At 47.8% G+C, this 22,165-nt stretch overlaps 1 protein-coding gene across 1 annotated transcript; it reads left to right on the forward strand.

The window, feature by feature from the left end:
- Window positions 1-4,079: 4,079 nt before the first annotated feature.
- On the forward strand, window positions 4,080-21,772 carry CCKBR (cholecystokinin B receptor). Its single transcript, XM_007527769.3, has 5 exons — window positions 4,080-4,399; window positions 16,530-16,781; window positions 16,915-17,164; window positions 17,846-18,003; window positions 18,230-21,772. The coding sequence occupies exons 1-5, from the start codon at window positions 4,237-4,239 to the stop codon at window positions 18,766-18,768; spliced, it is 1,362 nt and encodes a 453-aa protein (XP_007527831.1). The 5' UTR covers window positions 4,080-4,236; the 3' UTR covers window positions 18,769-21,772.
- Window positions 21,773-22,165: the final 393 nt, after the last annotated feature.

The following is a 22,165-nucleotide window of genomic DNA, read 5'->3' on the forward strand; positions in this document are numbered from 1 at the left end:
GATCAACTGATTAGTAACATTAATGGCATCTCCCAAATTCCTTTACCTTCAAGCAAAATCATCTTACTTACAGGTCTGACCCACCCTCAAAGGAAAGCTGTTATACAAGATAGAAAAGTCATGGGCATGGAAGGTCATCTTGTCATTTTACCTCCCACAAGAGAAGCCAGAAATACATCCCTAAAAATGCTAAGATAAAAAGGATAATTGTTCACTAGGTGATAAAGGAAATTTTCCAGAGATCAAGTGAACAAGCCTTATAACTTATATCCCACCATGAACCAGAGGGATACCAGTGTGTCTATAAAGGAAAGAATAAAGATCTATGTACACTGATACCAGTGTGTCTATAAAGGAAAGAGTAAGGATCTATGTACACTGATACCAGTGTGTCTATAAAGGAAAGAATAAGAATCTATGTACACCTATGTTCATAGCAGCGTGATTTATAATAGTTCAAATATGGAAGTGACCCAGATGCCCTATAAAATATGAGTAAATAAGAAAATTGTTATATACGTGTGTAGTAGAATACTACATAGCTGTTAAAAATGATGAAATCATTTCCTTTACCTCATCGTGGGTGGAACTTGAAGGAATCACATTAGGTGAGACAAGCCAAAAATCAAAGGACAAGTACTGAATGTCTACACTTGTAAGTAGAACTTAAAAAACAAGATATAGGGGGCCAGGTGGTGGTGTATCTGGTTAAGTGATCACACTTCAATGTACAAGGACCAAGGTTCAAGCCCCTGTTCCCCACCTGCAGAGGGAAAGCTTCACAAGTGGTGAAGCAGGGCTGCAGGTGTCCCTCTGTCTGTCTCCCTCTTTATCTTCTCTTCCCCTTTCAATTTCTCTCTGTCCCTATCCAATAATAAATAAATTAAATAAAATATTTTAAAAAACAAGATATAAAATGAAAACACAAAGTGAAAATTGGACTGCATGTGGTGTATTGCAGCAAAGCAAAGGACTTGAGGAAAAGAGGGAGTGGAGAAGCACTGGAGGAGTCTGGGTGTGTAATGGTAGAAAAGGACCGAAGTTGGGGGTTTGGGTGTTTTGCAAACACATATCACAGGGAGAAGAGAAATTGTACCCAGATGTCAACAACTGAATTGGAAACCATGAATCCCCCTTCAATAAAATGATAACAAAGAAAGAATAGGGACCACAGTAACTTGCTCTAAGGTAATCAGACCCATAGGTCCATAGGAGCCAAAGCATGCAGATTCCATAAACTAGGTTTTCTTCATCTCCTCAGAAGAGAAGAATGATCCCATTTGCACTCTGAATGCATCACAAGGGCCTGAACTCTGAACATAAGGTGAAGGGTGGCTGTCAGGAGACGCCAGACAAACATGGTGGCTAACACAGGCCATTAGAGCAATTCAAGCGACAGTGGGGTAGGGGCAGGAAAGACAGAAACAGAGGACCAGGCGGTGGTACAACTGGTTGAGTGCACACATTAGTGTGTGAGAACCCAGCTTTCCCACCTGCAGGGGAAAAGCTTCACAAGTGGTGAAGCAGGGCTGCAGGTGTCTCTCTGTCTCTTTCTCTCTCTACCTCCCTTTCTCCTCTCAATTTATATCTCTATCCAATATTAAATAAACAAAAATGTAATTTAAAAAAGATAGAAGCACACAGTTCAAGGAATACTCAGTGGCTAAATGGATAGGGCTTTGTGACTGATGTGAAAATGAGAAGTTGTGGTGGTCCGGGAGGTCGCACAGTGGATAAAGCATTGGACTCTCTGGCATGAGAAGTTGTGTTCCCCGGGAATTGGACTCTGACAGCTTACTACAACAGAGGATGTTTATGAAAGATGGCTCTGGGAGTCAACACCTGACCTGCACCTGAGAGAATCAAAGTAAGATTGGGTGAAGGGAGACGAAGCCTGCAGGGACTTCATCCCAGCAAAGTCCTTGGCCAACCCCAAAGGAGCTGTGTTGGTGTTGTTGTCCATTAGGGTGAAGGAGCTGAACTTTATGCTTGAGTGCCGGCCAGCCACTGGATGCAGGATGCCCTAGACAGGGAACATGAGCTTGGAAGAGCTGGCTTTCTTCAGCTCAGGCAGTTCCAAAATGAACTGACAGTAGAGGGCCATCTTCCAGCAGCATTCTTAGCAGCTGGAGAATACATCCTTCCTCTCTAGAGGGGAGTTTAAGCTTTTTGTCAAACGCTTTACTGCAAGGACCAGGAAATGGCACACCTGGTTAAGCGTTGACATTAGAGTGTGCAAAGACCCAGGTTCAAGCCATCTGCAGGAGGGAAGCTTCACGAGTGGTGAAGCAGGGCTGCAGGTGCCTCTCTGTCTCTCTCCCTATGTCCCCTTCCCTCTCAATTTCTCTCTGTCTCTACCCAATAATAAATAATAGTAATTGTAAGACTTTACTACAGGGGTGAAGCTGCAGGAGGGAGTAAGGCATCCAGAGTGATTCCTAAAATTCTGATCTGGGCCTCTTGGTGGATGCACGTATGACCCTATGTTGTAACCATTGGCTCACCTGTCATTGTCCTGAAAAGAGAGGGAGCCACTCAGGCACTGACTGTATGGACAGCTAATACACAGCCCGGCACTTGGCACACACTTTGCAGAATAAGTGAATGCCCACCTGCCTCTCCTATTTCCACTCCTCTGGCCCCTCCATTTCCTTTGCTCCCCAACACCTACATCTGAACGTCACCCAATGTGGGAAAATTCCAGCTGGTTATCTGAGGCGCCACTTGTGTTGAAGCTGAGCAAACAGCAGATCAGGCTCCTGTGGTCCAGGACTGGGGGGGAAGGGGGCGCGGGCCATACCTGGAGGAAGGACTCCGGATGGGGAGCACATTTAGAGCCCTTGTTATTGTCCCAGTTCCCATAAACTCAGTGCCTCCCAGGCCAAGGTATCTCTGGGAGTGCCTGGCTGAGCCTCTCTGACTCTCCACAGACTCTTGGACCTCATCCCTGACATATCCTACTCTGACAAATCCACCTCTGACAGCTAGTGCTGGTGGCTCAAAGAATGGACTTTCAAGTCATCCTGGCTGGTCTTTCTCAGGACAGGAAAAAGGATAGAGGGCAGATCTGAAATGCTAAAGGAGGCAAGGCCTGCCCCCCCCCCCCAAAAAAAAAGCTGAACCTACTTGGGCCCAGAGAAAGGCCCCTCAAGCTTTGTTTCCGTGGGCCCCAACTATGCAGCCCTCTTCCGGCCCCCTCCTGTGGGAACCTGTCGCCCCACGCAGGCTGCTCAAGAGCTGAGAGCAAACCGAGGTGGGGTAGGAGTGGGGGGGTGGTCGCTACCTGGATACCACAGACAAAACCAGCAGCCGCCTCTGCCACCAGCCACGGGACTGGTGTTGCAACCTCACCCCAATGTGCTCTTGACAATTGTTACCGCTCTCCCCTCCCCAAGCACCCGAGTCAGCCTCTCCTTCGAAGGAGCTCTGGGTAACAGCGTGAAAATGCTTGGGCTGAGGAAGAAGGTGAGGGGGCAGATGCAGGGGCTACCCCGGGCCCGCGACAAGTCACTGCAGGAAACCAAGGAAGCCACATGTCGCGGCCACTGCGGCACAGCCACCACAACTGGGCGCCGCAGCCGGGACCGGAGCGCACCCCGCCCAGTGTCCAGCCGCACCTCCACCGCCCCCCCCCACCCAGGAAAGGCGTCCGGTCCCCCACCCCGCCCCGCAGGCACACCCTCCACACCCCTCACTCTCCAGCCACCCCCCTAAACGCCCAGTTCCATTTCTATCATATCCCCCCTCCTCTCTCCTCCTCTCCTTTCTTCTCTGTCTCCTCTCTTTTTTCTCTTTCTCTCCTCTCTCTCCTCTCCCTCTTTCCTCTCTTCTCTCTCTTCTCTCTTTTTTTCTCTCTCTCTCTCTTTCACACATACACAGAGAGAGAGAGAGAGAGAGAGATTCCCCTGGAGCCAGGGCCGTGGCGAAGGGACGTGGGCGGGAAGGTGCCCCGAGAAGACGGGAGAGATTTAGGGAGGGGCAGCCCCCGGCCCCGAGAGCGGCCGAGATGGTGGGGGGCGGTGGCATTGAGGTGGCTGGACCCGAGCAGCAGGAACCTGGGAGGGAGCGCGCCAGGCGCGGCGAGCAGGGGAGGAGTGGCGGGGCCCGGCCCAGGTTGGGGGCGGGGACCAGGCGGGGCGGGAGGCTCAGCCCGGCTCGCTCAGCTCGGGAGCAGGTGGAGCCGCAGCTGGAGCCCGCCAGGCCGAGAGCCGGGAGGTGGCGGGCTGCACTGGGGCCATGGAACTGCTCCAGCTGAACCGGAGCGCGCCGGGATCCGGATCCGGACCCGGACCCGGGCCAGGGGCTGCCCTGTGCCGTCCCGGGGGCCCCCTCTTCAACGGCAGCGCGAGCGGTAACCTGAGCTGCGAGCCTCCTCGCCTCCGCGGAGCCGGGACACGAGGTGGGTGCTGCCCCTGACCCCCGCCACCAGCGCCGACTGCACCCCACGGGACTCGTGGCTGGCCTTCCGCAGCCTCGACGCCCACCCCCTCGCCCCCCACCCTGGCGCGGTGGCCCCTCGTAGCTCCTGCAACTCCATCGCAGAGTCATGCCACCTGGTCAGACGTCCTTCATCCACACCCGGCCCGTGACACCCACAGCTCCTGTCCGGTCCCAGCACACTGTCCCCGCCTGGATATGGAATAAATGGTGCGGAGGCAACGACCACCTCTTGCCAGCACCCGCACCCCTATCCCCAGCTCTCTCTCTCTCTCTCTCTCTCTCTCTCTCTCTCTCTCTGTCTCTCTCTCTTCCTTTATACCCAGTTTACAAAGCAAAGCCACTGTGGGGAAAGGAAAGACAGCAGGGTTGAGAAGGACAGACAGGAACTGGTTGGGGAGCTAGCACTCAGGAAGGCATGAATTTGGGGAGCCAGCATTATCTCCTGTGTCTCACACCTCAACTCCTCCACTGTCCTCAACCTAGTCCTCATCCCTCCCACTGTCCTCAACCTAGTCCTCAACCCTGAATTAGCCTGGACATAGGGACTTCTTCCAGCTGCCTGTCTCCATTTTACTCAACCTCTCAACTCAAGTTCTTTTCAAGTCTTTCTCTCTCCCTCCCCCTCCCCCTCACCCCTCCCCCTCCCCCTCCCCCTCCCCCTCTCTCTCTCCCTCTCCCTCTCCCTCTCCCTCTCTCTCCAGGTAATGTCCCTAGACCCTTTACAACCCCACCTCCCAATCATCACTGCTGTTGGTTTCGCCTCCTAGAACTGCCCCGTCAGCAACCCCGCCCCTTTCCACAATTTCCCTTTCCCTTCCTCCTCTCTCTTCAGACTCCTTCCTTTCACCCCATCCCTAAAATGCCTTTCATTCCCCCACCACCTGAGAGTCACAATTCCTTGATGAACCAGCTCACTATATCAATATATGGTCCCCCCTTCTAGCATCTTTCCTGAAGTGTTTACTAGACACACGTTATTGTAGAAGAGGCCATAGATGTGGGACACAGGGATGAACCAGAGCCATCTGGAACCTCAACAAGTCATGGTCAAGTGAAGAAAAAGAGATAAACGAGTGGGAAAATCACAGTCAGCTTGGGAAGTTCCCTGAGAGCGTCCAAATTGTGAGCACTCAAAGGAGATGGGGTCCCAACACTTCAGGGGCAGGGTGGGAGGGGAGGGAACCTGGGTGTTACATCTTGAATTAGAAGTTCAGTGGATAGAAAAGGAAGAAGTAGTATTCCAAGGAGCCAGAACAATGTTAAGCAGAAGATGATTGTTCCAAACGGAGGAAGGGAAAAAGAATGCACTGTAATTCAAACATTCACTCCACAAAATAAGGCATGTTGCCTTAGGCCAGCTGCTGCATGCTCTCACTTACAGTCTTCCATTCAGCAAACATTTAATGAGCCAGAGATTATGCTAAGCACTAGGGGTGTCACTAGAACACAACCAACATGTTTCCTGTTTCCTAGAACTCACTATTGAGTAGAGGACATAGACATGTGAACAGGGGGACGGCAGCACAAAGTGACTGATGCCTTTTAAGGGTTGTGGGAACTCTACATACTAGAGGCTTGGCAACCCAAGTTGATCCCCTTAGGAGGTGAAGTTTAAACTGCATGACAGTTTTTAAAAGCTGTGGCCCAGCCCATGGTACAGTGACTTAAAGCACTGGACATGCAAACTTGAGGTCCTCATGCTCTGTTTCTGATAACACATATGCCAGAGTGATGTTTTGGTTCTCACCATTACATATCTCTCTCTCTCTCTCTCTCTCTCTCTCTGTCTGTCTTACTCACTAACAAATAAATAGATCTTAAAAGTTGAAAACAAACAAACAAAAAAGACAGGGGAGTCTGATGGTGGTTCACCTGGTTAAGTGCACATAGTACAAAATGCAAGGACTTGCTCAAGGATCCTGGTTCAAGCCCCTGGCTCCCCACTTGCAGAGGGGTCACTTCACAAGCAGTGAAGCAGGTCTACAGGTGTCTCTCTATCTCCCCTTCCTCTCTCAATTTCTCTCTGTCCTATCCAAAAAAAAAATTTTTTTTTTAATGGCTGCAGGAGCAGTGGATTTGTAGTGCAGACACCGAGCCCCAGCGATAACCCTAGAGAAAAAAAAAAAAAAAGACAGAAGAGATAGCATCATGGTTCTGTAAAAGACTTTCATGCCTAAGGTTATATGGTCCCAGGTTCAATCCCAAACACCACCATAAGCCAGAAGTAAGTAGTGCTCTGGTTCCCCCCCATAAAAACAAATAAAATATCTTAAGTGAAAAGAGAGAGATTTAGGCAACCAAAGCACAGAAAAAAGGGCAACAGGCATTGCAAGCAGAGGAACAGTGTGTAAATGGCCAAAGTTCAAGTCCATCGCACTTTTGTACAATGCGAGAGAGCTTCTGAGTGCCTTGAATGAGTACCATTCCTCATAAAGCTAATCCAGATGAAATACTCAGGATGAAGAAGTGCCTAGAGTATGCACAGAGGCCTTTTCACCTAAAGAGTTGTCTTATACCGAGGGTTCTGAGAACCCTCCAAAGATTCAGCAGTGCTGCCAGGATTAGTTCTGTAGTGGGGAAGATCAAGTAAAGGCCAAGAGATCAAAGATGAGAGGGTGATGCTTTAGAAGGCTGTTGTATTGCGCTGGTCCCAGGGCAAGATGACGCTGAGTTATCTCGGGCACCCCATAGTGGGGATGCAGAGCTTTGAGCGGCACTTCTGAAAGCAGAATAAACACAAGTGGCGATTTTGTAGAAATGGGGATGAAGGAAAAACTCAAGGGTTGGCATCCAGGTTATTGATCAATTGAATAGATGTTGATACTGTGTAATGAGAAAGATTACAAAGGAACAGGAACATATTTGAAAGAGATTATAAATTCAGTCTGGAGCCCATTGTATATAAATGCTGGGAAGGGGTGGGGGGAATAGCATAATGGTTATGCAAAAAGATTTTTTTTCAATTTTTATTTATTTATTTTCCCTTTTTGTTGCCCTTGTTTTTTTTTGTTGTTGTTGTTGTTATTGTTGTTGTTGTTGACATCATCATTGTTAGATAGGACAGAGAGAAATGGAGAGAGGAGGAGAAGACAGAGAAGGGGAGAGAAAGATAGACACCTGCAGACCTGTTTTACCCTGTGAAGTGACTCCCCTGCAGGTGGGGAGCTGGGGGCTCCAATCAGGATCCTTACACAGGTCCTTGCGCTTCTGCAAAAAAGACTTTCATAGCTATGATTCCAAGGTCCCAGATTCAGTCCCCTACACCACCATAAGCCAGAGCTGAGCAGTGTTTTCACACCTGTCTCTCTCTCTCTCTCTCCCTCTCTCTCTTCCTTTCTTTCTCTTCCTCTTTCTCTCTCTCCCTCTCCCTCTCCCTCTCCCTCTCCCTCTCCCTCTCTCTCTGTGTGCGTGTGTGCATGTATGTGTTTCATTAAAGTACAACAAATAGAAAATATTTTTAAAAAAATAATAAATGGGGGCCAGACGGTAGTGCCGCAAGTTAAGAGCAGATGGCTCGAAGTGCAAGGACCAGGGTAAGGATCCCGGTTCGAGCCCCCGGCTCCCCACCTGCAGGGAGGTTGTTTCACAATTGGTGAAACAGGTCTGCAGGTGTCTCTCTTTCTCTCCCCCTCTCTGTCTTCCCCTCTTCTCTTTTTTTTATTTATTTTTATTGTCTTTATTTATTTACGGGTAGAGATAGCCAGAAATCAAGAGGAAGGGGAAAACAGAGAGGGGAAAGAGACAGAGAGACATCACCAACCCTGCTTTACCACTCGCAAAGCTTTCCCCCTGCAGGTGGGAACTGAGGGTTCAAACCAGGATCCTTGAGCACTGTAACATGTGCGCTCAACCAGGTGCACCATCACCCAGCCCCTTCCCGTCCTCTCTTGATTTCTCTCTGTCCTACCCAACAACAACAATGGCAACAATAACAATAACAACAGGGGCAAAAAAAATAGAGAAAATGGCCTCTAGGAGCAGTGGATTCATAGTGCAGGCACTGAGCCCCAGAGATACCCTGGAGGCTAATAATAATAATAATAATAATAATAACAAATGCTGCTAAGTTATCCAAGTGGGGCTGACCATTAATTTGTTCAGTCTTGGGGGGGGGTAATGAGCTATAAATACCAAATGGAAAGACCTTTGCCTAGATGAGGTCATGGATGTCATAGATAGTAATAGATAAAAATCACACAAAATTGTGTCTTATACACAGAATATGTATATGCATTGTATTATGATTGTGCATTATACAAAGAAAAGAGGTCCTGGGACAGGAACGTAAAGTCATTCTAGCAGATTCAGTGTTAGAATGCATGTGTTACATGCACAAGCTCCTGAGTTTAATCCCTGGGACCAAAAAGCAATAAGCAACTAGCATAAATACAGGCAGAAGAAGGAGAGTCCACAACAGAGAGCCAGAAAAATCCATCAGAGGGGCCAGGTAGTGGCGCACATAGTTGATGCACACATTGCAGTGCACAAGGACCCAGGTTCAAGCCCTCAGTCCCCACCTGGATGGGGAAAGTTTCAAGAGTGGTGAAACAGTGCTACAGGTGTCTCTCTCTCTCCCTATCTTCCTCTTCCCTCTCCATTTCTCTTTGTTTCTATCTGATAAATAGATAGAAATAAAGGTTGTTTAAAAGAAAAAGGAAAATCCATCAGAGAGACAAGAAGTCAAGTAAAAAGAAAACTTCAGGCAGGGTAGGATAGGTGATGCCAAGTGCTGTTCATCATTCTGATTCAGTAACAGGTCCTAGGGAAGAACTGTAGGTGTGGAGGTCTGACTGCAGCAGAGTAATGTCTTGGCCAGTGGAAGAACTATGAGACATGAACTAAGGTGTGTAGACAAAAAGCTTAGTAGGGAGAGTAAGGCAAATTTTTAAAAATGATAATATTGTGCTAGAAATAGTATGGGTTTGAGAAAGTAGGTGTGTGTGTGTGTGTGTGTGTGTGTGTGTGTGTTATAAATGGTATCATTATTTAAAAACTGTTGATAGGGTATTCCACATCAGGAAATGTAGGGGATATAGCATAATGATTATACCAAAAGGCTTTCATTCCTGAGGTTCCGAAGTCCCAGGTTCAGTTTACCACAACCCCTCAAGACAGAGCTGAGCAGTGTTCTCATCTCGCTCTCTGTATCTTTCTCTTTGATCTCGCTCTCATTAAAATAAACAAAAAAATAATACTGTTTAAAACAGGGGAGGTGGAAGGTACAGAAAGTAGAGCAGGGAAAGCCAGCAGAAAAAAGAAACCCAGAGAAAACAAAATCTGAAGTGACATTGAGCACAGGTGCAGGAATTGGCCTCACATATCTGGATGTTACGCACAAAGAAGTCGCCTCAGAGACTTTGTTGGTCGCACTCACACAGACATTAGCGGACAGAATATACGTACCCAGGTGCACTCCAGTATTGCCAGTGGAAATGTGGATGCCACCCACAATATTCTGACCTACAGAGACTTGAGCTTTACCCATAATCTCACAGGTGCTGTCCACAGAAATACAGATGTTACCCACATGTTTAAATACTGCCCAGAGTCACTTCAATGTTATGATTCATTCATCGGATACACTATTTTTCTTTCTTTCTTTTTAATATAATGATTTGATAATGGCTTACAAGATTATAAGATCGCAGCTGTATACATGACACCGAGCCCACCACCAAAGTCTCCCCCTCAGCCACCACCAGTTTGCTCTCTCTCTCTCTCTTTTTGTTTCCAAGTTCATGTGTTTTTCAATTCTCTATATTCCACATACGAGCAAAACCATATAGTAGTTGTTCTTTATTTCCTCACTTACTTCACTAAGCATAATCATCGCCAGTTCCATTCATTTTTTGGCCTGAATTACATAAGTGTGTGTGTGTGTGTGTGTGTGTGTGTGTGTGTGTGTGTGTGTAAGAGAGAGATTGTCCCACTTAGAAACTTTAAAAAATATTTTATTTATGTATTCATTTATTGGATAGAGACAGAGAAACTGAGATGGAAGGGGAAATGGAGAGAGAGAGAAAAAGAGAGAGAGGCCCACAACACTGCTCCAGTGCTCATGAAGCTTCCCTCCTGCAGGTGGGGAACAGGGTTTAGAACCCTGGTCCTTGCACATAGTAACATGTGAGCTCAACTGAGTGCACCCACCACCACCCAACCCCTAGGGTTTTTTTTTTTTTTTGCAAATTAGTATTCCCTTGAATCTATAACTTCTTCATCCGATGTTTTCTTAGTGGTCATGTAGGTTGCTTCTACTTCCTAGGAATTGTGCATAAAATAGTTATGAACACATGAGTGGATATATCCCTATGAATTAATGTTTCCATGTCTTTTGGATATATGCCTAGGAGTAGCACTGCAAGATCATAAGATATTTCCAATTTTATCTTTTTGTTGTTGTTGCCCTTGTTGTCATTATTGTTTTGGTGCCATGAATGTTGTTGTTGGATAGGACAGAGAAAGATCAAGAGAGGAGGGGAGACAGAGAGGGTAAAAGAAAGACAGACACTTGTAGACCTGCTTCACTACTTGTGAAGCGACCCCCCTACAGGTGGGGAACCAGGGGCTCGAATCGGGATCCTTACCCCCCCCAGTCCTTGCGCTTTGTGCCATGTGCCCTTAACAAGCTGCGATACCACCCAACCCCCACCCACAGTTTATCTCTCTAAAGATTTTCCATACTGCTTTCCATAGGGGCTGCACCAGTTTTTAATAGACTTCTATTCTCTCCACATCCTCAATAACACCTGTCACTTCCTATTTTGTTGATATAGGCCATACTCATACGTGTGCAGTAGAATCTCATTGTGATTTTTAATTTGCATTTCCCTAATGATAAGTGGAACATTTTTTTTTTCATATGCTTTGGGGCCATCTGTACATCATCTTTAGAAGACTGTCACATACATTCACTGACACATCATCAGTTATTTCCCATGATCATTTAAGTAACTCTTCTCTAGGTATTGCCCACAAAAACCAAACCATTATGTCCATCCAGGTGCCGAGTCATTTTGCTCAATCATATTAGCAATGCACTGAACAATTCAGTATGCTAACTTCTCATATCCAGACCCACTTAAATGTCCCCCACAAATTTAAAGTTAATTCTCTCATTTGACCATTACATATATCATTCCTTGGATACGTTCCTGTTCTCCTACACACCCAAGCTTCTGGAGATATTATCTACAGACACTTGTATGTTACCCTTGTTCATTCAAATGTTACAACATTTACTGCTATTATCTAACTCCAAATGCAACCTGCACCAATCAGATGTTACCTACAGAGAAGAGATGTTACTCTTCTCCAGATATTGCCCAGAGAAATGTGCTATCTGGCCTTCTCAACGGTGACTTTTCCTAAGGATTTAATTATTGCGGAATCTGAAAGATGCTTCTGAGAACTGTCTAGTGCTGGCTATGGTATTACCCATGTACCCTTGCGTATTACTCCCTCTCTCTCTGCTAGTACCCACCGACATCACAGTTTCCCAGTTTACCCAGGCGTCACCCACCCTCCATTGGATACTATCTATGCCCACTGCAGACATAACGGGTATTACTTTGACATCTCTATGCATGGGTGATCAGACCAGTGAAAGGCAGGATTGGCAGCACCAGTAACTCCAGTGTTCTGCAGAAGTCCTTTTTTCAAAAGGTTAGGGTTTTGTTTTCTGTCACTTTATCTGGATATTTTATGCTCACATCTCTTTTCCATCATCTTGAAAGGACAAATGCAGATCCTCTGGAGCCCAGAAGCAGAAGAGAACTCTCCCAGCACTCTGAGTTCCCTGGTCAGATTTAGCTCTCCTCTCATCCCTGACAGGCTGATGCTCACAGGTTGGCAGGCAAGGCACTTGCTGTACCCCTAGATGGAGCCATCTTCCATTCTTCTGCCCCTTCCTTAGGTTCTGGGTCACCGAAGGCTCCGTGGTCACTCATTCCACCACACAAACATACACATGAGCATATACACACAAGAGTCTTCATTCGGACCAGGTGGTGGTGCACCTGGCTAAGCTCACACGATACAATGCATAAGGACCCAGATTCTAGCCCCTGGTCCCCACCTGCAGGGAGAAAACTTCACAGAGTGGTGAAGCAGGGCTGCAGCTGTCTCTCTGCCTCTTTCCCTCTCTATCTCCCCACTCCCTCTCAATTTCTCTCTGTCTCTGTCCAATAATAAATATTAAAATAGAGTCTTCATTATTTAATGAAGGTTTTCTAGTAGAATTCTTTACAGTAACTTTTGCTTTACAGACAAATTGAAGAGAAATGGCAGATAATCCTCTCCACGCACGCGCGCACACACACACACACACACACACTTTCCTCTATTAGTAACATCTTGTCTTGGTGTGACACACCAATACAACTGATGCACTATTAATTAAATTCTATAGTTCATACTAGTGTTCACCATGTTGTAAATACTGATTTTTGACAAGTGTATAATGACAGCTATCCATCACTGCAGAATGGTTTTACTGCTCTAACACTTGCCTGCGTCCCACCTGTTCATTTCTCTCCCTCCCTCTCTTCTAAGATCCCTAAGTTTGCTTTTGATTGAGTCTTTTTTTAACCTCTCCTAACTGCCCAATAGCAAAGATAACTGTCATTGAAAGCAAGGTGATAGACCAATAAAATAGCAAAGTATTGTTATGTGGCACTTGATAATAACTAAAACTTTGTGCTCTAATTTTCATGAGTCCCTATGGGTAATGGTAATAGACTTATCTCTCCGCTGTACTACAGTTTAGTCAAACTCAGGGACTTCCATACAGATGATTATGTTAGCTTGATGGGTGAGTGAGAAATGTATTTTTCACACTTCAGAGTACTGTGCCAATTTAGGTGAGATTATTGAATCAAGAACTAGTTGAAGAGAGACATCCAGAAGAGGATTTGAGTGAGCTGACACAACTTGAGAGATGAAGGGACAAGGAATAGGAAGGTGAAGGAAGAACAAAATGCAAGATAGACCACCAGCTTTATTTTGGGGAGGGGCTCAGTAACCTCTTCACAGAGATATCCTTCCCAAAGTCTCTCTCTTTCTCCTCACAGACTCCCCTTAAGTGGCCACACATAAGCCTTTCACAGGCCTCCACTGTAGAGAGGGCCTTCACTCCCAAATGAGGCACAAATGGTTTGTAATATAATAATAAAGTAACACATTGAAAATCACAGGCTGTCACAGACACTCTGAATCTCCCACCCCACATACATACACCTCCCACACATAGCACGCAGATCTTCCAGCATCTATCTCTAGGGAGACAGAGGCTCCAGGAAAGGGCATAATTGAGAGAGATTTGTAGGCATGGAGCTAAAGGATGAATGAAAAAAGACTAAGTATGAGGAGAATGAGAGACTCATTCAAGATGCATTAGCAAGTAAATGTTAACACATCCACATCCACAACTTTATACCTAGCACAACAGATGCTAGGAGAGCAAGACAGACATGGCCCTGTCCTCCAGAAACTCAGTATAGTGGGAGAGACAGAGACTCAAACAGACATGTACAGTGAGAACTTGTACGAGACAGTACATTCAAAGGGAGAAAGAGGCTCTGGGGTGAAGGTTTGCTCAGGAGAAGGAGGCAGCATGAGGAATGACAGAAGAACAAGGGAGCAATTGCAGAGAAAGCATTTGAGAGATCAAGAGACTTGAGTGCTACGCTGACTTGGTCCCTTGCTGTCTCCTCTAAGCAAGTGATGTCACTGCTGGGTTCAGCTCAGGGGTTACTTGTAAATAGCACTCATTTGACATCGATAGCAGTTTTTGAATAGTGTGATTATTATTATGAAAGAACAGTTTAATTGAAGGCTAAGGCAAAAGTCAGGCAGTGTGTGGGGCTGTGACAGACAGACCAACAATTTGGGGTCCTTCCTCACCACAGCCGGCAAGACTCTGTCCCTACCATCTTTCCTTCCAAGCTTCAGTCTCTCTCTCATTGAGGGATGGGTAATTAAGTTCAGTATAATTCAATTCCTTCTTGTCTGGGTCTGTTTGTTTGTGATATGAAAGCTCAAAGATGATTACATCTTCCCCTGGACACTGACATAAATGAATGGGGGTAGCACTCTCTCCAGCTCAGTCACAATCGGCGGCGTCCTTCCTGTGAGCTCCCACAGCACCGTGTGTGTTCCTCATCCTCACTTCTTACGACATGATGTGGCCATGATCTGCGTATATGCCCAACTTTCCCTCTCCAGGCTGTGAGCTCTCCAATGGCAGAGTGTCTGCCAGGCATCCTTTGTCCCCAATGTCTGGCATAAAGAGAGTCCTCTGTGTTTATTGAGTAAAAACAAATGTTTTGAGAAAATGGTTATACAAACCAGAAAAGGAAAATTAACTAACAGGTGTGCAAGAGGCATGCATGGGTCATAGGAGGGGAAATTAACTCTAAATACAATGTCCAGGATGATCTTATAATAAAAGAAGGATCAATTGATTGGAGACTTGACAGATAATGTCTGAATAGGAATTTATCAGATAAAGAAAACAAATGTGTGATATGGAGGTATTAGCAGGGCGATGAGGGGTGAGAGGAGAGTATTAATAGAGACTAGATAAAAGAGATGTGCAGGCTAAGAAGCCAGTGTGAGGGGGCCAGGTGGTGGCTCACCAGCTTGAGCGCACATGTTGAGTGCACAAGGACCCAGATTTGAGCCCCTAATCCCCACCTGAAGAGGGAGAGCCTTCTGAGTGGCGAAGCAAAGCTGCAAGTATCTCTCTCTCTTTCTCTCTCCCTCTCCATCTTTCCCTCCCCTCTCAATTTCTGACTGTCTCTACCCAACAAACAAAAATATTTTTTTAAAAAAAGAAGGAAAAGGAAGGAAGGAAGGAAGGAAGGAAGGGAGGAAGGAAGGAAGGAAGGGAGGAAGGAAGGAAGGAAGGGAGGAAGGAAGGAAGGAAGGAAGGAAGGACTGTGAGCAAGGTAGGGAGTCATAACTGCATAAACCTTCAGACTGACTAAGTAACTAGGGAAATAGCTTCTCTGCTAGGGCACAGAAGGTAAGGCCTGCGGTTACCAATTCTATCTCTGATGCCACATGTAATGGAGTGATGCTTTGGCTATCTCTCTCTTTCCCATATTACAAATAAAAAGAGTCAATAATAAAGAAACTAGCAAAGGCAAAATAGCTCACTTGGTTAGTGTGCTTGCTTTGCCATGTTCACGACTCAGCTTCAAGTCCAAGTCCTGTGATGCTTTTCCTTCTTTTCTTTTTTTTTTTCTCTTTGTCTCTTTTTATTTGAAAAAGTCAGCCTGAAGAGGAAGTCCCAGTGATGACAAATACATAAACCTTTCCTTCGTAAGAAAAAAAAAATCATCCAGTGGCTTAAGTGTTTAATAGAGAGTAGGGGAGGTGGTTTTGGCATTTTGTCTGTTTGTTTGTTTTAGTTTTATTTGATAAGACAAAGAGAAATTGAGAAGGTGCGAGGGGGAGAGAGACAGAGAGATATCTGCATCACTACTTCACTGCTTATGAAGCTTCCCTTCTGCAGGTGGGGATTGGGGGCTTGAACCTGGTTCCTTGCATATGGTTTTGTGTGTGTGTGTGTGTGTGTGTGTGTGTGTGTGTGTGTGTGTGTGTGTGTGCCATTGCCCATTTTAATAAGGATATGACCTCACCTGTATTTCAAAAACTGGTAGGCCGTCAACATTATCAAATGCTACAGGGAAGTCTAATGGAATAGGCTGACAAGAGGCCTTGGATTTGATAGTTCAAGTTTAGTGACCTTGGGAAGTAATGCCCAAACAGCAACGCAGGGATACAAAGCTCTGGAATGAGAAGATGCATATAATATATTCCAGAAGTTTAGCTGCAAAGAGAAGAAACTATTTGGATCAAAACTTGAGGCACCTTAGCATAGGCTTTTTTCAGGGAGTATAATTGGGTCAGTTTAAGCCTTCAGGGAGACAGAAAGGTAAGTGATTCAAGTTCAGTTTCTTGAAGGGGGGAGGGGGCAAGGTTCTTGGGAAGTCAGTTCTGGCAGGGTGGTAGGGGGCCTCCGTGAGGCAGGGGCGGGTGGAGGGCACACAGGATTCCTAGTGCCTCCTCTCTCTTTTCCTTCCCAGACTTGGAGATGGCCATTAGGATCACGCTTTATTCAGTGATCTTTCTGATGAGTGTTGTCGGAAATGTGCTCATCATCGTGGTTCTGGGACTGAGTCGCCGCCTGAGGACTGTCACCAACGCCTTCCTGCTCTCGCTGGCTGTGAGCGACCTCCTGCTGGCTGTGGCTTGCATGCCCTTTACCCTCCTGCCCAATCTCATGGGCACATTCATCTTCGGCACTGTTGTATGCAAAGCTGTTTCCTACCTAATGGGTACGTACCTGGCTGTTCTCCTAAAGCCTTTGCTGTATGCAGGATATACCCCAGTGAGGTTGGGGGGAGCCACTCCTCTGGTGGATGTGATGTGCAAGCACCCAGGGTGAACCCTTTCCCTTTGCTTGTTCAGGGGTGTCTGTGAGTGTGTCCACGCTAAGCCTGGTCGCCATCGCCCTGGAGCGGTACAGCGCCATCTGCCGACCACTGCAAGCACGGGTGTGGCAAACGCGCTCGCACGCAGCTCGTGTGATCGTGGCCACGTGGATCCTGTCGGGACTGCTCATGGTGCCCTACCCGGTCTACACCGCCGTGCAGCCCGCAGGGCCCCGCGTGCTGCAGTGTGTGCATCGCTGGCCCAGTGCGCGGGTTCGCCAAACCTGGTAAAGGCGTCCATTTCCTGTACCGGGAATCCTCTAATTTTTTAAAAATTTATCTTTATTTATTTGTTGGACAGTCAGAAGCTGAGACGCAAAGGGGAGAAGAGAGGAAGAGAGAGGGAAAGAGAGAGAAAGAGGGACCTGCAGGTCTGCTTCACCATTCGCAAAGCTTCCCCCCTGCAGGTGGGGCCCAGGGTCTCGAACTGGGGTCCTTGTACACTGTTCTTCTAGCGTTTGCCCTTCTTCCGTAGCCAGTCAACAGCGTCAGGTTGAGCCTGATGTAAAGTTTCGAGACCTCCTTTGAATCTGGAGAGGTGGCAGTCGTTGACTTTAGCATGCGCGCTCAACCAGGTGCGCCACCACCTGGCCCCAGAATTCCCTTCTTCTCTATCAGATGCTTCACCCCATTCCCGGAATCTTTCTCCAACCGCTCCAACAATGACCTGTCCAATTCCCCGTCCGCACTGCCCAACTTGGCATTCCCATTTGAGGGGCTCCTCCCCAGTTCCTAGTCCTTCTGAACAGCAGCAACCCCAAATCCTATTTCTGGGGCCTGGCCACCAACCTCACCCCCACCCCCACCCCAGCCCCAAACACCAGCCATCCTGCGCTATTTACTCCTCCACCTGTGAGTTAGCTTGGAGGAGACCCGCGAGGCGAGGCTGGCCTGTGCTCTGTCTCCAGGTCGGTCCTGCTGCTCCTGCTCTTGTTCTTCGTCCCCGGCGTGGTGATGGCCGTGGCCTACGGGCTCATCTCCCGGGAGCTCTACTTAGGGCTGCGCTTTGACAGTGACAGTGACAAGGAGAGCCACAGCAGAGTGCGAAACCCTGGAGGACTGCCTGGTGGGTGTCATCCAAAAGGAGTCTGGCCTCGGGAAGGGGAGAGGCCTTGAGAAGGGCGGCCTCGGGGAGGGGTGGGGACTGCAGCGAGTGGGCGGGGTCTCGGAGGGGCGGGGTATGGAGTGGGCGTGGCGAGCGACCGAGGAGAGAAGAGGTTGGAATTGGGTCTGGGCTGGAGGTCTCGAGGGGGCCCCAGCCTGGCATCTGACCGGTCGCGCTCTGTGCCCAGGTCCCGCCCACCCCAACGGGCGCTGCAGGTCCGAGCCGGGGCTGTCGGGCGAGGACGGCGACGGCTGCTACGTGCAGCTCCCGCGCTCCCGGACCGCGCTGGAGCTGGCGGCGCTGACCTCGCCCACCCCGGGCTCCGGCTCCGCCTCCCGGCCCACCCAGGCCAAGCTGCTGGCTAAGAAGCGCGTGGTGCGCATGCTGCTGGTGATCGTGGTGCTCTTCTTCCTGTGCTGGCTGCCGGTGTACAGCGCCAACACGTGGCGCGCCTTCGACGGCCATGGGGCTCACCGCGCGCTCTCGGGGGCGCCCATCTCCTTCATCCACCTGCTGAGCTACGTCTCGGCCTGTGTCAACCCTCTAGTCTACTGCTTCATGCACCGGCGCTTCCGCCAGGCCTGTCTGGACACCTGCGTCCGCTGCTGCCCCCGGCCCCCACGAGCTCGCCCCAGGCCCCTCCCAGACGAGGACCCGCCCACCCCCTCCATCGCTTCCCTGTCCAGGCTGAGCTACACCACCATCAGCACGCTGGGTCCAGGCTGAGCCCTGGGGGTGGGGGGGGGGAGGCGGAGGCGGAGGCAGGACAGATGCCCACAGCACAGACACACACGAGACAGAAACCAACACCTGATACGCAAAGTTGACACCAACAGCATGGATTAGCCCACACACACACCCCAACAACAACACCCCCCCGAAAATGATGGGCTTCCCTGATACAAAGGAAACAATAGGACCACACATACAAAAGACGAGACACTTGATATGTGAAACTGAGCAAGACTCACAGAAGCATGGCACTGACCTTGGAGATACACAGACACTGGGGCAGGGTGATGGCGCACCTGGTTGAGCACACGCGTTACAATGCGCAAGGACCCGGGTTCAAGCCCCCTAGTCCCCACCTGCAGAGGGAAAGCTTTGTGAGTGGTAAAGCAGAGCTGCAAGTATCTCTCTGCCTCTCCCTTCCTTCTCGATATCTGACTGTCTCTATCAAATAAATAAAGATAATTTTTTAATTTAAAAAGAGAGAGCGATACACAGACGCGGTATCCTTTGCAGTAGCCTGTCCTTACACCATGGAAACTGAAAGAGACTGCTGTCCCCACCCACCACACACAGACACAGCAATGGCACTGATTATTTCAGGACTCTGGGACTGGCTCCTGAGAGACTGGCGGCTGTCCCAGCCTGACCTCACAACACCCTTCCCCAGGCAGCACTGCAAACACTGGCCTGCCTAATTGCACCTGGCCCTGAGCAAGAGGCTGTTTTGCACTGAGAAGTCCCTTCCCTCCTTCCTAGTTCAGTACCGTGGACCTGCCCCCCCTTCCCTCCTCCAACTTCTTCAAGAAATAATTAATAAATTACTTGGCTTCCTCCTAAACTGCCTTTCTGGATCCTTGTAAAGAACAGGTGAGGGGGCATGGAATTTTGTGGCATTCTCCTTGTGAGACCTCTCCCCCACTCCTTTGCCTAAAAGCCAGTGTTCTAGATCCACCCAGTGATCAGTAGACTCAGTAGATTCAGCCATGACATGTCATGATTCCTGAAATGGGATCATTGTTGAGGTACCACATTAGTAGATGCTTATTTAAGTTTCCAATGAGAGATCAAAGAGGAAGCACCATATAGTAAGACTTCTCAGTTCTCAGCGTGTGTTTGAAACAACAGGGGGTTAGAACATGTCAAACCTGCAAAAGTTAATTAAAGAGCAGTTAGTTGGAAATTACATTTATTTTAATGCGTATTTATTTGATAGAATAGAGAGGTTGAGAGGGAAGTGGGGAGATAGAGAGGGAGAAAGAGAAAGGCCTGCAAGACGACCAGGAGGTATCACACCCGGGCAAGCTGCACATAGTACGAAGCATCAAGGACCCATGCAAGGGCCTGGGTTCGAGCCCTGGCCTCCTCACCTGCAGGGGGGATGCTTCACAAGCCACAAAACAGGTCCACAGGTATTTCTCTCTCTCTTTAAATTGCTTTCTTTTTTTTAAAGTGTTTTCTTATCTTTTTAATTTATTTTTTGGATAGAGACAGCCAGAAATTGAGAGGGAAGAGGGTGGTAGAGAGGGAAAGAAAGAGACACCTACAGCACTGCTTCACCACTCACAAAGCTTTCCCTCTGCAGGTGGGGACCAAGGGCTTGAACCCAGGTCCTTGAGCATTGTAACGTGTGTGCTCAACCAGGTGTGCCACTGCCCAGCCCTGGTGTCTCTCTTTTTTTCTCCCTCTGTATCTCCCCCTCCTCTCTCAATTTCTGTCTGTCCTATCCAATGAAAAAAAAATCCACCAGGAGCAGTGAATTTGCAGCGCTGAGCCCTGGCAATAACCCTGAAGACAAAAGAGAGAGAGAAAGACTGCAGCACTGTTGACCCCCCCCCCCCACAAGTGGGGACTGGGAGCTTGAAGCCAGTTTCTTTTGCATGGCAACATGTTTGCTTAATCAGATGTATCACTGCCCAGCCAAAGGAATTTAAATTTCTAATGTACTTTTAGGTGCAGTTGTCAGAACCTGGCCAAGCTTCTGCCCCAGGAAACACCCTTACAGATCAGCAACAATGAAGAGGCTGGAGGTACTAGAACTGAACCTGAATAGGAGACCTAAAGTTCAACCTCCCTTTTGATCAGGAAGAGGCAGAAACAGCAATATCACTCTCCACATACACAGTGACAGACAGGAAAGCACAGACAACTTCACCAAAGGTGCACACCTTGGTGTTTAATAATAGTAACTATTATTATTAATATCAGAGGCATGAAGTGTTGGAAAATGGTTTCTTAACACTTTATCTTACAACACATAGGGAAACTGAGACCCAGAGCAGGAAAGAAGGTTGCTCGTGGGGAGTCGGGCTGTAGCGCAGCGGGTTAAGCACAGGTGGCGCAAAGCGCAAGGTCCAGCATAAGGATCCGGGTTCAAGCCTCCGGCTCCCCACCTGCAGGGGGTTCGCTTCACAGGTGATGAAGCAGGTCTGTAGGTGTCTATCTTCCTCTCCCCCTCTCTGTCTAAGCCCTCCTCTTTCCATTTCTCTCTGTCCTATCCAACAACAACAACATCAATAATAACTGCAACAATAAAACAAGGGCAGCAAAAGGGAATAAATAAATAAATACTAAAAAAAAAAAAAAAGAGGGTTGCTCATGGTCAAATGCTGAAATTGAGCAAGGGAAAAATAATCACATGGAAGCAGACACAAAGCTGGAGAAGCTATACCTATCAGGAGATAGATCCTAATGCTGTGGAGTCCAGAGATTATAAAACTGGGTGACCTTTAAAAACGACTAAGTGATACAGATGATTAACACAGGCAGAAATGCTAAGGAAGGGAGATAGCATAATGATTATCCAAAAAGACTTTCAAGCCTGAGGCCACGAAGTCCCAGGTTCAATTTCCCATACCACTATAAACTAGCACAAAGCAATGCTCTTCTCTCTCTCTCTCTCTCTCTCTCTCTGTGTGTGTGTGTGTGTGTGTGTGTGTGTGTGTGTGTGTATCTTTCTCTCTGTGTTGCTCTTTCATTAAAATAAAGCAAATAAAATATATGTTTGTTTTTTTTTCTTAAAAATGCTAGAACAATGACCAGGGCCTTGGAAGAGATGTGTGAAAAATTAGGCATCCAAAAGTATACGTTTTACTAGCTTCGCAAGCAGCGACCCACCCTTTAATATCACTGAACAGAGGTCGAATGGTGCGAGCAAAGGGGTCATTTGTTTACTAGTGTTGAGGCTGTTTCCAGCCATCTTCTCATAGGGTTCTGGGCTGCAAAAGACAGGAGGAGGGGAAGAAAGGGAAGAGAGGAGGGAGAGGCATTCCAAGCTGACAGCTATGACAGTGCTGGTTAAAAATAGAGGCCCAGCTGGTCTGCGGAGCTGAAGGCAAGATATCAGGCTTTTCTCTCTCTTGCCAACTTTTCGAGGGGGCGGAGAACTTGTCCA

This window comes from Erinaceus europaeus, chromosome 17 (assembly GCF_950295315.1).
Source record: "Erinaceus europaeus chromosome 17, mEriEur2.1, whole genome shotgun sequence".
NCBI lineage: Eukaryota > Metazoa > Chordata > Mammalia > Eulipotyphla > Erinaceidae > Erinaceus > Erinaceus europaeus.